The sequence below is a fragment of the Phalaenopsis equestris genome, unplaced genomic scaffold, assembly GCF_001263595.1.
Source record: "Phalaenopsis equestris unplaced genomic scaffold, ASM126359v1 Scaffold000276, whole genome shotgun sequence".
NCBI lineage: Eukaryota > Viridiplantae > Streptophyta > Magnoliopsida > Asparagales > Orchidaceae > Phalaenopsis > Phalaenopsis equestris.
The window spans coordinates 1,315,427-1,330,935 of NW_018164718.1; the positions used below are offsets into that span (position 1 = coordinate 1,315,427).

General features: G+C 36.4%; 1 protein-coding gene across 1 annotated transcript; it reads left to right on the forward strand.

Annotated features, from left to right (window-relative positions):
* Window positions 1-77: 77 nt before the first annotated feature.
* LOC110024844 (ribulose-phosphate 3-epimerase, cytoplasmic isoform) lies at window positions 78-14,558 on the forward strand (the record flags this gene model as incomplete). Its single annotated transcript, XM_020725019.1, is given in 5 exon segments — window positions 78-337; window positions 6,127-6,131; window positions 13,778-13,840; window positions 13,932-14,038; window positions 14,460-14,558. Coding segments are annotated over 5 exon segments (391 nt in total), but the record flags the coding sequence as incomplete, so codon positions are not given.
* Between the last annotated feature and the right edge of the window lie 951 nt (window positions 14,559-15,509).

The following is a 15,509-nucleotide window of genomic DNA, read 5'->3' on the forward strand; positions in this document are numbered from 1 at the left end:
ATTGGAGTTTACTTTACTTTATGTAATATTTTTACCCGAATTAGATGTACGAACATTCAACATATTTCCTACAAAGTTTGACCGAGCTATCAACCATCTACCTACCGCGGTCGTCTTCTCCGGCCTACATCTACGTCTGTTTACGGGAGGTCGAGGAGGGAGGCCTACCAACTAAGACCAAACTCACCTCCTCAGTTTTCGAAGGTAAGAAGGGAGGGAGATGGTGGCAACTGCGAAGATTGCGCCGTCGATGCTATCGTCGGATTTCGCAAATCTGGCTTCGGAGGCAGAACGGATGTTAGGATTCGGCGCGGATTGGCTTCACATGGACATCATGGTAATAATCTCCTCCGCTTCTTTGGTTTTATTTCTGCGAGATCAGCTCGGGTTTTCTGCTTTAGTTGCGTACGAAGAACTGATTATTAGTTGCCTCTGAATGGAACTAAATGGTCTTTCTATGCTCATTTTTTAACTATATAGGTTTTCTAGCCTAAACATCAAACATTTTGTGTTTGATATGTAAATTCATAGTAATTTTGTTGTATGTATGTAAATATTCATTTGATTTATTGTAAATTTATGCTGTGCTGCTATCCATCCATTAAATGGATTTATAGGGCTTTTTAATGCAGCGTGATTGCGTGATTATTGATTCTAAATGCTCGCTTCTGGGTATTGTTCGTTTCTAAAATGGTGGTTATGCTGAAGAACTGTACTGTTTAGCAATGTCTTGGTTGCTTGGAAACTCAGATATATGAAAATGTAAGATTTACATACATACCATACCACTTATTTCCTATGTATCTACACGTCTAAGCCTAAAATTCCATTTTTTACATACATACCACCTTACCTATACATGAAAAGATGTAATTGGCTTTTTAAATTTTAAAATGGTGGTATTTTTGATGTGATATGAAAGATTTGTGTGGTATAAATGTAAAAAGTAAAATTTTGGTGTTATATATATATAAACATAAGAATTGGGTAGAATGTATGTAAAATTTTGGGCATTAACATACATACCACCCAATTCCTATGTATTTGCATATCTTACGCCTAAACTTTACTTTCTTACATTTATACCACCCAAATCTTTCACATCACATAAAAATCATCACCATTTTAACTTTTAAAAAGTGAGTTACACTTTTTATGCATATGTAAGCTGGCATGTATGCAAAAACTGAAGTTTAGGTGTTAGATATGTAAATGCATAGGAATTGAGCGGTATTTATGTAAATCTTCCTATATATATTTACGTTTGATGGTGGTCTTATATACCTGTTAATGTTACCAGGTGGATTTGGTACATGGAATCAGAGGAGCTTCTTGTCTTGTGGCTGTTAGTAATTTACTATCTAAAATGTAACAAGAAAAGAAACATCTCTTCTATGAATGTGAGATGAAGCTTTGTGAAGCTGGAAGATGAAAATGGATTTCGCACCCAGTAACTTCATTAACCTCACAAACAAATACGGGGGAAAAGTATATGTATATAAGAGCAAATATTCTAATAGCATATTTAGCAATAAGACCTAATTACCCCTAGGTAGTTACAATAGTAGTGCACTCCACCTGCTGCTCCTTAGTAGTTAGTACAAGGTGCATTAGAACATACCTGAGAATATTTCTGTTGTGATCCCCCTTCAAGATGACGGTTCTTGTAGAGAACTTGGATCTTGGATCGAAAATAGTTGAATTTGGGTTTATTAAATGCTTTAGTAAAGATGTCACCTGATTAGTCTTGAGTAGGAATGTGCTTAGTCTTAGCATGAAAGACCGGGTTGTTAGCAAGTGTTGTGGCCGAGATGTTATCACAAAATAGTTTCGCCGGTTGGGATTGAGGGACAACAAGCTCCATTAGCAGGTGATGAAGCCATATAATGTTTGCTGTAGCTGCTGCCAAGGCCCAGTATTTGGCCTCCGTAGATGACCTTGCAACAGTTTGTTGTTTCTTTACTATCCACGCAATAGGTGTCTTACCCAGCATTGAGCAGAACCCTGTAGTAGACTTTTGGTTGTCCACATCTCCTGCCCAATCCACATCCAAAAATGTTTGAAATGTAAGCTTGCCACGGGTGATGGAAATTCCATACTCAAGTGTACCATGCAAGTAGCGATGGAGCCGTTTAAGTTGATGGAAATGATGCATTGTTGGTTTTTGCATGTGTTGGCATATTTTATTCACCGAGAAGGAGATACATGGCCGGGTAATTGTAAGGTATTGTAGGTCTCTACAACCCATCTATCTCCATTGGATTTTCCATAAGCGGTTGAGTGGCCGGTCGCTCTAGTTTCTTACTTGGAAGAGGAGTGGAGATTGATTTGCATACCATCATTGCCATCTCTTGGAGGATGTTGGTAAGGTATGATTGTTGGCTCAAAAACATTGAGTGTGCCGTTCGGGAGACTTCAATGCTCAAGAATTTATGAATATCCACCAATTTGCTTGATTTGGAAGCTATTAGAGAGCTTGGTGGTCAATTCATTCATGGTATCCATACAATCTCCTATTAACAGAATGTCATCGACACAAAAGAGGAGGAAGATATTACCTGCTGACTTGCGGAGGATAAGTAGAGAAGGTCGACCTTGCTCACAATGAAGTCCAACTGGATTAAAAATTCTGATATGGTGGTGTACCACTATCTAGGGTATTATTTTAAGCCATATAAAGCTTTCTTGAGTAAGCACATATGTAGTGGGAATTGCGCATCTGTAAAGCCAGTTGGTTGTTTCATGTAGATCGTCTCCTGAAGGGTGCCATGAAGGAAGGCATTTGACACATCAAACTATAGGATATGCGATTGATTATTGAAAGCTACTGTCAAAAGAGTTCGGAGAGTAGAAATTTTTGCCACTGGGCTAAATGTTTCATAATAGTTGATATCGTACTCTTGATTGGATCCTTGGGCTACTAGCCTTGCCGTATAGCGTGCCGCTTAGTCGTTTGAATGCTATTTGGTTCATTATGTCCATCGACAACCCAACACCGGTGTGTTCAGTGGAGGGCTCTTGACTGTGTGGAAAGTTGAAGAATTGATTTAAGGTAACCCAACATTATGAAGAATTGATTTAAGATGAGCTTGGGGAAGGCTCTTGACTGTGTGGAAAGTTGATTTCATGAAAAACCACATGACGAGAGATGATAAGTTTGGATGTATGAGGGTTATAGCACTTGAGCCTTTGTGGTTTGGAGAGTAACCGAGAAATTTACATGGTGTGGAGCGTGATGCCAATTTATGAGGTGCCATCGGTTTCAACCATGGATAGCATAGACAACCAAACAATTTTAGATGAGCATATGTAGGAGGTTTCTTGTATAGGATTTCATAAGGAGAAAGCCAATTAGGGATATTAGGGGAATACGTTTGGTAAGATAAACAACGGTTAGGAGTGCTTCAAGATAAAATGTGAGTGGAAGAGATGTGTCATGTAGTAAGGTTCTGTAGTCTCAATTAAATGGTTGTGTTTACGTTCAACCACTCCATTTTGTTGAGTAGTATATGGGCACAAGAATCAGTGCATAATTCCTTGTTGGTGAAAGGGTTGTTTGAGCTCATAGTTGGCATATTCAGTTCCATTATCAGATCATAAAATTTTAATGGTAGCATCAAATTGATTCTCGAGCATTTGTAAAAATTGTAATCATATTTGGGAAATTTTAGACTTTTCTTCGAGTGGATATAACCAACAAAGAGCACTCATCAATAAAAATCACATAATAGTGAGAACTTTGATTTGAGAAGATTGGGGATGGACCACATACATCGGAATGTATAAGTTGGAAAAATAAATATATGTGTCAAACTTGATGAAAATGGTTGTCTATGACACTTACTACATTTGTTACTAAAATAAATATATATGTGTCAAACTTGATGGAAATGGTTGTCTATGACACTTACTACATTTGTTACTATTATATAAAGAAAAAGTAGAAGATATTCCAAGTGTCGGTTGGGACTTGGATAGATGATGTAGAGTATCCGGATGAGGGTGTCCAAGCCTTTTATGCTCCAATGTAGACATTTCGGTGGAGGTAGACAAAGCTTGATGAGTGATTGAAGTAGATGAATGGCATTGTGAAGTAGGGATGAAGTAAAGCCCCTTGGAGCTATGGCCACAAAGTAGGATTCAGTGAGTATGTTGATCAAAGATAATAAAATCAGATTTATCAAAAATGATGACATCATTATTATCTTCAACGAGCTTATGAACAGAGAGTAAATTGTGGAAGAGGGATGGTACATTGCATATGGAAGGAAGACGAAGATTGCGGGTTGGTGTAGGGAGAATACCATTACCTGTGTGCTTCACCTCTATTGGTTGACCATTTCCAAAAAAAAAAACTTGTTCAGATCCTTCAGCTTGTGTAGCTAGTTGAAGTTGGTTGAGGTCTGCCGTGAGGTGAGATGTAGCTCTGGAATCTAGAACCCATGATGATTCGGTTTGCAATGCCTTGTTGGTAGTTATGTATTCAAAATTCAAACGATGCCAACATTGCATAGCTGAGTGACCAAAATTGTTGCATATGTGGTGCACAACTGAAGATCGGGTTGAAGTGCGGCTTGGTTTAGCTCTTGTAGAAGTAGAGGGCTGATTTCTTCCACAACCACGGGATGAGTTGTGCGAGCATTCTTGGTAAGCATTCATAGCCAGTTGTGGGTTAGCCAAAGACCCCAACTTGCTTTGATACGTCGCTTGGTTAGTTTTCTCACTACACAACAATGAATAGAAGTCGTCTAGCTAGATTGGTTGTAGTTGTGTAAGAATCGCCATCTTGAATGCTTGGTAGTTCGATGGTAGCCCATTTAGCGTGTATAGGATGATATCCTAACGATCTAGATGCCCTCCTGCAACTGAGATATTATCCACGAGGGTTTTGATGGTAGAGAGATATTGGATCGTGGATTGGGTATTCTTTGAAACGTTATGAAGCTCATTTTTCAGCTGGATGAGTCTCGATCTATTTGTTTGTGGGAGACGCTTAGCTAAGGTACTCCAAGTTTCAACGGTGGTGGATAGTTGAAGTACATAGGGTAAAATTGAGGGAGAGAACATTGAGAACAGTACTGCAGTCAATTTTTGATTAATTAGAATCCAACTTGAGTATTGAGGATTGGGAGTTAGGGTATCTTCATTGGAGGATAGATATTTAGGTGGACATGGAATGGTCACTTGTAAGAAGCACAGGAAGCCATTCGCTGAAGAGGTTTTGAGGAGTTGCGCTTGCCATACGTGGTAATTCTCAGCTATTAGAGGGGCTTGGTTGAAAATTTTCAGGTTGTTCAGTAGAAATTTCAGTGATGGGGGTATGGCATTAGCTGGTAGGGTTTCTAGGAAGGAAGAATCAAGGGTAGACATTGCAATAAGCAAGCTCGACACAGATTCAAGCGAAGCAGAGAATCGGTAGCGAAGAAGGCGATCAAAATCTCACCAGTAGGAAGAGATAAAGTGCGAACATTTACTCTCCTGTAATTATCTAAAGCTCTCGAGGATGATTGGCGGCAGATCTGGATTTCTCCGTCGCCTCCTCAGTTCGAGATTGAAGAGAATCCGATTGTCGGGTTCGTTGCTCTGATTTCATGCGTTGCTCTGATACCATGAAGCAGGAAGATGAAATAGGAATTCACACCCAGAAACTTCTAGTTCAAGATTGAAGAGAATCCGATCATCGGGTTCGTTGCTCTGAGACCATGAAGTAGGAAGATGAAATAGGAATTCACACCCAGAAACTTCCTTAATATCACAAACAAATACAGGGGAAAAGTATATGTATATAAGAGCAGAATATTCTAGTAGAATATTTAGCATAAGAACTTATTACCCCTAGGTAGTTACAATGGTAGTGCACTCCACCTGCTGCTCCTTAGCACATGGTGCATTAGAACATACTTGAGAATGTTTCTGTTGTGACTTTGCAATGCTCTATAGATTCTGTTTGTTTAAAATGATAAAACATTTTGAAAATCTGCATGTTTTAATGTATATCAAGGTACTTTTTAAGATGCTTAATGAATATTGGAGTTTCTTTTCTTCTTATGAACCGCATTAGCTTTAAGTTAACTTTCTTTGTGCCTTCTCTCATATGTTCTGATTTCCTTTGGTATTTGCTTGCAGGATGGGTAAGTGATTTTGCCGCAAACACATGCTCTGCTGTACATCAGTGTGTCTCAGGTTAAATATCATTCTTCCTGCTAATGTTTAGAAGAATATTGCTAGTTGTAAAGTAATCAATCATGGATTGATCATTCATTTAGGATGATTAAAGTATCAGGCAGCTAGTTATGCACACATAATAACTAGTTAATAACTGAAATAAATGTAGTATAAATAATGTTCAAGTTGATAATAAGTTTAATAAGTATGAAAGTTTCAATTCCCGAAGAACTAAAAGACCATGAAGACGTAGAGTTCACTTCAAATATTTGGCAGCGGAGCACTAAGTTTCTCATCTTCTAATATCTTTGTCTGAAAATAATCTTGCATAAAATGATTTTCAATATTTAGTAATAGAAATGAATAAAATTATAAAAAAAACTATATTGATTGAAAAGATTACCAAAGGTGTTTTCATATTCTTTTGAGAAGACCTGATCTTATATGATGCACAAATTAATGCATTAAAGATTTTAGTAGATAAACTTTTATAATCATCCAATACCCTACCCCTAGTACTAAAAACAGATTTTTGAGGCATTTGTAATTATGATTATTGATAAAATATCTCGAGCCATAGTTGAGGGTCAAGGATATTGAAGTGTATTCATCTTCCACCAATCAAACACATCAAATATATATGCATTGCACACAACCAATCCCTCTTCAAGATATACTTACAAATCAGGCTTGGATGGTTCCACAGAACTAGAAGCCACAATAATATCTTTAAATCCAAGCATACGGTCAAATTGATATAGAGAAAACATGGAATCAATTGTAGAGGATGATCCATCTTGGGAAACAGTAGTTGTTGAACTAGAAATAATAGAGTCAACAACATAATCTGCATAAATTTCCCACAATATATCTTGAACTAATTTAAGATTGTTATCTCTTACTGTATAGTGTTGAAAAACTTTATGACAAATAAAGGCAGACTCTAGCATATTAAAAGTAGAGTTCCATCTCGTTTTAACATTAATTGATAAGGACCTTGTTGTTGGAACTCTCGATTGTTTAGTCATTTCCATAAATTTATGTTACATTGCTGGTGTTGTTTTTAATACTTTGCTGACTCTCTAATACTGTGAATGATATCATGAACCTCTTTTAACCCATTTTGGATCATAATATTGAGAATATGCGCACATCTCACATGAAAAAAATACCATGAAAAATGCAATTTTTCTCATGATTGAAAATTTAATTTCAATGAACTGGAAGCCACATCATTGCTACTTGGGTTATCTAATGTAATTGTTGAAACTTTATCTTGAAGCTTCCACTCCATCAGACAATCATAAATAATATCACATATGTAAGTACGATATGTAGAGGCTCTAAATCAATAAAATTAATAATTACATCTTTCAATTTTTATGATGAATCAATGTAATGAGCAGTGAGATATATATATCATATGGTTTGATTTGAGGTTCAACATCTGCAGTTAGAGAGACCCTACGAATATCTTCAAGGCAAGTTTTGAGCTTCTCTTTCTCAGTCTCATTTACTTTCATGCAATCTTTTTCTATTGGACATCGAGGGATGTGCTGATCTTAGCACTAAAAGTGGAGAAACTCAGAAGCAGAACATGCAATCACTACCAATCAAACAACCACCCATAGTTGGAGACTTCAAGAGGAGCATGCCTCAGAGTGGTGTAGACCGGTCAGCAACAAGTCATAGCCACTCTAAGTGGGAAGAAGTCTGAGAAGAGTAACATGCCTACTACTGTCCCGACTAGGAAATACTTTAGATAGGGTTGTTAATTCGGGTTAGCGGGTCTGGTTTAAGTTTGATCTGAAATTGACCCTACTAGAATATGTTTGACCTAAACCCGACCCAAATATTATATGGGTCGAAAATTTCAATCCGTATTTAACCCGTCATTCCGAATCTGACCCGTATAACCGGTTTAACATAAGTTACAATCTTTATTTCGGTTAAAATTGAATTAGTTTGGGCCAATTTTGAGTCAATTTTGGGCCAATTCTGGATTAATAGTGCGATTTCAAGTCAATTTAGGCTTGGCAGGTCAACTCGAACTCGACCCAAAAACTAAATTGGTTAAGATCTTTAACTAAAATCCTACCCAAAAAATTATTTGGGTCAACTCAAACCAAGATTTTTTGAGTCGGGTTCTGGTTGAGTTGGCGTGTCATGTCAATTTTTGACATTCTTAGTTTCAGATATCATGGTTTTGGACATGTTGCTTCCAGTTACCCCATGAGCGGAGTTGTGTCCTTCACCGGACAGAGAGCAATTGAGGAAGTGAGTGACCCAGAGGCAGTTTAGGAAGTGAGCTGAAGACCAGGGTGAGGAGTACCGAATCCCACCAGATGAGGGAGATGCTGGTGGTTGTGAGGGTCTTATATACTGAGAATACGAGGGAGCAATGGTGACTTTACCACAGTATATTCTACACCTGAGGCATTGATAAATGAATGTTATGCTGTCTCATCATTGGAGGGAGCATTAAGAATGCAGTGCCAATATAGATAGTGGATAAATTGAGCCTCATGACTCAGAGACATTTTCAACGGTCTTACATAACGTGGTTGAAGGAGAACAGTGTCAACATTGATAGGAGTTATCTCGTCAAACTTTCGATTGGGAAACGACTATAGGATCAGGTGTGGCGTCACATAGTGCCAATGAATATCAATCACATTTTGTTAGATGTTACAGCCAGAACAGTGTCGGTCCACCTTAGACTGGTCGGAAATCACACAACCAACTAGCTTACTGGCGGGTCGGTCTGAGCCTCGTGAAGAAGCGGAGCGGGCAAGGTGGCTGTAGAAGCGAACCTTGAGAGAGTGGGGTCCATTAAGGCCATAATCACGTGTTCAATGAGGGCAAATTAAAGGAGTTTTGAGGAAAAGTTGGCAAGGAAAGTTTTTGAAATGTAGGTGGTGGATTCTATTAAGAGGGATAACCTAAGATTTGTTTTGCTTTATGCATGTTTTTGTTTGACTGTTGTTTACTTTCTTCTTCTTTTCCAACGACGTCTAGGGTGTGGGAGAGAAGATATACCTCTCAAAAGTAGATAATCGTTGTATCATGCTTCTTTTCCTTTGATTTTCGTAAGAACAATCCTTATTTGTGTTTCTTTCACCTATTCGTTGCCGTTTCGTTGTGATTTGTTCGCTGATTTTGGTTCTGAGACGTATCAAGAGACCATGACAGTTTGATCACCGGACTCAGGATTATAGGTTTAGGAACACCTACTCCAAAGGTAGCAATCACATAGTCTTACCTACTACGGAGTTCGAGATTACATGTGCTTTTACCAGCATAGAAGCATCAGCAGAACCAATCTTGGTGATGACAAAGGACCGCGTGACAGAGAGGTGGTTACAGCACAAGGCAACCTGTATAGAGAGAGTTTCAGGACATTGTCATTGACAACTTAGCACAAGAGTTGTCACCATTCGGGAATATTCTGATCACCATCACTTCAAATTGGGTTGAGTCAATCTGGGTTATTTTGGGAGGATTCAATAGTATATACGTGACACGTAGACCCTGTTTAGTTTCGGTAGTGTATTCCTTAAAAATTGGACCGATATGGGTCTTTACTCGCAAGTGAGGAACGTTCATTAGGTGTTTTGGGTATCAGTGCAACAAGCTGTGGGATCTAGATGCTCATATCATAGCAAGTGAAGACCCTTCAACTCTGAGGGGTGACAACAACTCTGCCACCTTCAACGTGCTGACAGAAGCTTTGGTAAATGAAGTCGAAGCTCCTCTGACCCCGAAAGATTGACTTAGGAGTAGGATGCTCTCAATGCGCGATAGAACTATCGCAAGATTGCTTGGGCAGACTTGTATCTTCCAGTCCAAATAAACCATGGGTCGAGTGGTTGATCTGATTGCTAGTGGTTGCCGCCCATTTGTTGGAGGCCACTCCTCTTTACCCTAGGCTATATGTATGTATGTATGTATACATGTATATATATATATATATACATGTATACATACATACATACATATAGCCTAGGGTAAAGAGGAGTGGCCTCCAACAAATGGGCGGCAACCACTAGCAATCAGATCAACCACTCGACCCATGGTTTATTTGGACTGGAAGATACAAGTCTGCCCAAGCAATCTTGCGATAGTTCTATCGCGCATTGAGAGCATCCTACTCCTAAGTCAATCTTTCGGGGTCAGAGGAGCTTCGACTTCATTTACCAAAGCTTCTGTCAGCACGTTGAAGGTGGCAGAGTTGTTGTCACCCCTCAGGGTTGAAGGGTCCTCACTTGCTATGATATGAGCATCCAGATCCCACAGCTTGTTGCACTGATACCCAAAACACCTAATGAACGTTCCTCACTTGCGAGTAAAGACCCATATCAGTCCAATTTTTAAGGAATACACTACCGAAACTAAACTGGGTCTACGTGTCATGTATATACTATTGAATCCTCCCAAAGTAACCCAGATTGACTCAACCCAATTTGAAGTGATGGTGATCAGAATATTCCCGAATGGTGACAACTCTTGTGCTAAGTTGTCAATGACAATGTCCTGAAACTCTCTCTATACAGGTTGCCTTGTGCTGTAACCACCTCTCTGTCACGCGGTCCTTTGTCATCACCAAGATTGGTTCTCCTGATGCTTCTATGCTGGTAAAAGCACATGTAATCTCGAACTCCGTAGTAGGTAAGACTATGTGATTGCTACCTTTGGAGTAGGTGTTCCTAAACCTATAATCCTGAGTCCGGTGATCAAACTGTCATGGTCTCTTGATACGTCTCAGAACCAAAATCAGCGAACAAATCACAACGAAACGGCAACGAATAGGTGAAAGAAACACAAATAAGGATTGTTCTTACGAAAATCAAAGGAAAAGAAGCATGATACAACGATTATCTACTTTTGAGAGGTATATCTTCTCTCCCACACCCTAGACGTACTGGAAACACGAGAAGAAGAAAGAAAACAACAGTCAAACAAAAACATGCATAAAGCAAAACAACGGGAGAGAGATGGAACCGGAGCACCACCGAATCCCTTAGATACAACTCTCAAAGGGAGCAACACATGCGTTGGCGGTTGTCCTAAACAAAAAACACGGAAAACTAAACCTAAAACATCATGAATAATAATAAGAAGATAAGTAGGAGTGGCCTAAGAGGACCAACTGACTCCTCAGAAGGGAGAAAACCTGACCGGTTTGGTTCAGGCAGGCTGCACAGAATCGATCGCATGCGGGGTGCAATCCTGCTTTCTGACTAGGAGTGGCCTAAAAGGACCGACTGACTCCTCAGAAGGGAGAAAATCTGACCGGTTTGGTTCAGGCGAACGGTCAGGTTGCACAGAATCGATCGCATGCGGGGTGCAATCCTGCTTTCTTGACCTGCGGGATACGCTCCTAGGTCACAAGAATATGAAGATTTTGAATTAAAAATATATAAGTTAAATGCATAAGGTTCAACAGTAGAAGATAGTAATGAAATTCAGAAATACAATTATTCATCTCAGTTATCATTTTAAACTATGTGATCTTCGAATTGCTAGCTTGAATTTTTTACTACTACTTACTTTGACACTGAGAACTTATAAAACATAATAATAAAATCTATGATTCATGCAAATCCCTGTTAATCGAATTCTTCACTTTTTTTGATAAATTATCGTTCTTTATAATTTTCTCTTTAATTACTTTTCATTGTTACTCCTATGTATTTGCATTCACTGCTCTCTTTGATAATTAAGTTATTTTTTTCAATAAATAGATTAATATTTTGATCCCAATTTATTTCTAATTATCCTCTATTATAATTAATGAAATCAAAATCTTAACTCTGCGAAGGTTTTTTTTCAACTTAAATAATATTTATTTATATCTAATTATGATAGTTACTAATAAGCATATCTTTTACATTACTAAATGATACTAATATCAAAATAATTATAAACATTAAATCAATATATAGAGCTCGCATTTCATAAGATAAAATACGTTTTTTTAAGTATTTTTAAGATTTTTTTTAAGTATAAACATTAAACCTTCTATTAATGAAATCAAAATAATAGAAGGTTTTTTTAAGTATTTCATAAGATAAAATTTAAGAGAATTTTATTTAAGTATTTCATAAGATAAAATTTAAGAGAATTTCATATTATAGTTAATTTAATTGAAGTTCAGATACATTTTAGTCATATAATCTTTACCATTTCTTATACTTAATAAGATTGTCAAATCATAAAAATATTTATAATTATCTGCATTTAATATATTGTATTTAATTTTTAATTATCTTATTTTTCATGAACAATGCTATCTTTAATATACAATTTATGCGATATTTTTAAATAAATATACTGTATATTCTTTTATATTTAAGTAAAATAAACTTTGATTTAATTGAACCAATACTTCAAAATTCTTGAAATGATAGAAAAGAGAAATCTTGGATTTGAGTTTTACCTTTAAACAATGAAAATTGTAGACGAAAGTCTCTCCAGACACCACTTCAGCTGCCAGAAAATCCTAACAAATATTTTTAATCATTTGCTTTCATAAAAAAAAACCTAAATTTAAATTTAAAAGTATAAGAAAAGAAGAAGAAACCTTAAAAAAATATTTTGTGATTTTGATTACTTTCAATAATCAGGAAATTAAATTGAAGCATTGCAAATTTTTGGGACTAAATTTACCACCTATTGATAATCATGGGATTATTTTGAGCTTTTACTTTATTCGATCAAAACATTATTGAACATATTGGTTTGTTTGTAGCCCTCTCGAAAGTATATTTAATTTGAAATTTGAGAAGTATATCAAGATGTTCCGTGGTAGTTATAGTTTGTATTGTTTGTGAAAGTGATTATTATTCCTTACTGCTATATGTATTTATTTTTGGTTGTGACTTGAACATTAAACCATTTTGGAGGTCTCAATTAAGTTATTGGTGGTAGGCATTGCTTAAGATACATTTGACTTGAATATTTTTAAATGTTAAGCACTATGGTTTCTTTCCACTCCACTATGCCAAGCGAAGATATCATTTTCATGAACTAGAGCATTCATGACTTGTATATCATATTCACATATTATGTGCATTCAAAAGTCAGATAATTAGCCAAATATAAATTGCATAAGATAGTATATTTTTAGCAAATATACTGATATCTTAAATGCATTAATTAATGATGTGATATTGGGTTAAAAGATTATATAAATTGGAAGATACAAAATAAACAGTGCAGGAGAATATGCATTTTTCTATATTATGTACTCTAATATGATAAATTAAAAACAGTACCATGGTAGTTTTAACATTATATTTATGTTTGCAGACCATAAAAGGAGAAAATTCCATTTCATTATTTTTTTAGAATGATGGGATTAATTGCTCAGCTTATTGAAGCATAACACCCATGTGTTCTTTAATAATTCAAGCTGTTGATGTTGAAATTCTTTCTGTACTAGTTGAAATTAAACTAATTTTCTTAATTAGCAGTAAATTTAAACCCAAAAAAGTGACCTCCATCTCTGTCTTCGTAGTAAGGAATTTTTAGAGGTTTATTATTCAAATAACTGTTTTTTAGAAAGCGGATCACATGGCCTTCTGCTTTTTTTTTTTTTTTTCTCTCTCAGGCATTTTGTTCCAAATCTAACCATTGGAGCTCCAGTCATTGAAAGTTTGCGAAAGCATACAAAGTACTACGCTTTATTTGCATCTTATGTTTTTAGGATTGGCATATTTCATAAATTAATAAACATTAAAATTTTCATTTTTGATTCTTTAAAGGGCGTATTTGGACTGCCATCTTATGGTGACAAATCCCATAGACTATGTGGAGCCCTTAGCTAAGGCTGGCGCTTCAGGCTTTACATTTCACATTGAAGTTTCCAAAGGTGGGTATCATCTTTGTTTTTTTTTTTTTAATACCAGCTTAAACTTTATGTTTGTTGGTGGTATTATGCACTTTTGAGCTTGGTTTGTAAAGGAGCTGTTCACTTTTATTTATTTATTTTTCAATTTTATTTTATTTTGTTTATGTTTTGATTCACAATAAAATATGTTTGATTGCAAGAATGTTTTTTAAAAGCACAGAAGTTGTTTTGAGTATTTTTAAGAACGAGTTGATTTAATTTTTAAAAATAGAATATAAAAACATACAAACAATATATTAAATAAACATCTCTTAAAAAAAAAAGCAAATACAAAAACATAAAATAAAATTGATACCAAGCGGGCCTTAAGTATGCTTTGATGTTGTTCGTTTTTCTTGATTTCTCGTCATTGATTGATCTAATTCTTCTTTCCATGATGTAGAGAATTGGAAAGAACTTATCCAAGGAATCAAGTTGAGGGGCATGCGACCAGCTGTGGCTTTGAAACCTGGAACACCTATAGAAGAAGTTTATCCATTGGCAAGTATAAGTTATACTTTTCAGCTTCTCTTTCTGAACTCCTTGTCCTATATCAGCAAAATTGCTCTGCTTATCAAAGCTTGTTAAAAAACGTGACTCTTTTATTACTCAGTTCCTTGCTATTGCAATTTAAAACCTTCGAACCTTGGTTGAATATTTTAATTCTCCTTCACCAGCTTTCAATGTTTAAAGATTTATGCTAAATATGCCCAATTCCATTAGCCTGTTCGAGGCTTTTGATCTCTGCAGTAATTTTACTTTGGGCCTTTTTCATACATAACACCCAATTCCTATGTGTTTACTTATCTAACATCTAAACTTTATTTTTTATATTTATACCACCCAAATCTTTCATAGCACATTAAAAATACCACTTTCAACTTTTAAAAGCTGAAATGGACCTAAAAATTGAAGTATAGGTGTTATATGCAAATATGCTGGAATTGAGTGGTATATATGTAAATCTTCCTTCTTTATAATCAAGTATATGCATATTTCAATCCATTTTCTGGGGTTTCAGATTACTTTGACGCATTGCCGTAGATTTATGTTTTATTTTTTGTTTCCCTTAATTTATTTTCCTCCATATTTCTCCCATAACTTCACAATTGCATGCGAATTTGAGGTTCTACATTTCAGAATTGGACTTTCTTGCAGGCCCTTGACATTTCATGAAATCTGATTTATTGCAGTTAACATTCTAATATGAACTCTGGCTGCTAAAAACCAGTTTTTAACTCAAATTAATGTGGGACGCGAGGGGAACGGGGGAGGCGAGAGGTGGAACCGCGTTTGGTCTCATGCAGATGCAAGATTTTCTGTGATCACGGGATTTCCGCAATTTGAGGATCTCGCGATCTCAAGTTGTGTGGGGTGTGAGACTTTCTTGCAGTTCGGAATTTTTTCGCAATTCCACAGTCCTTGACTCCCGCAGTCGGGGAATATCTATTTT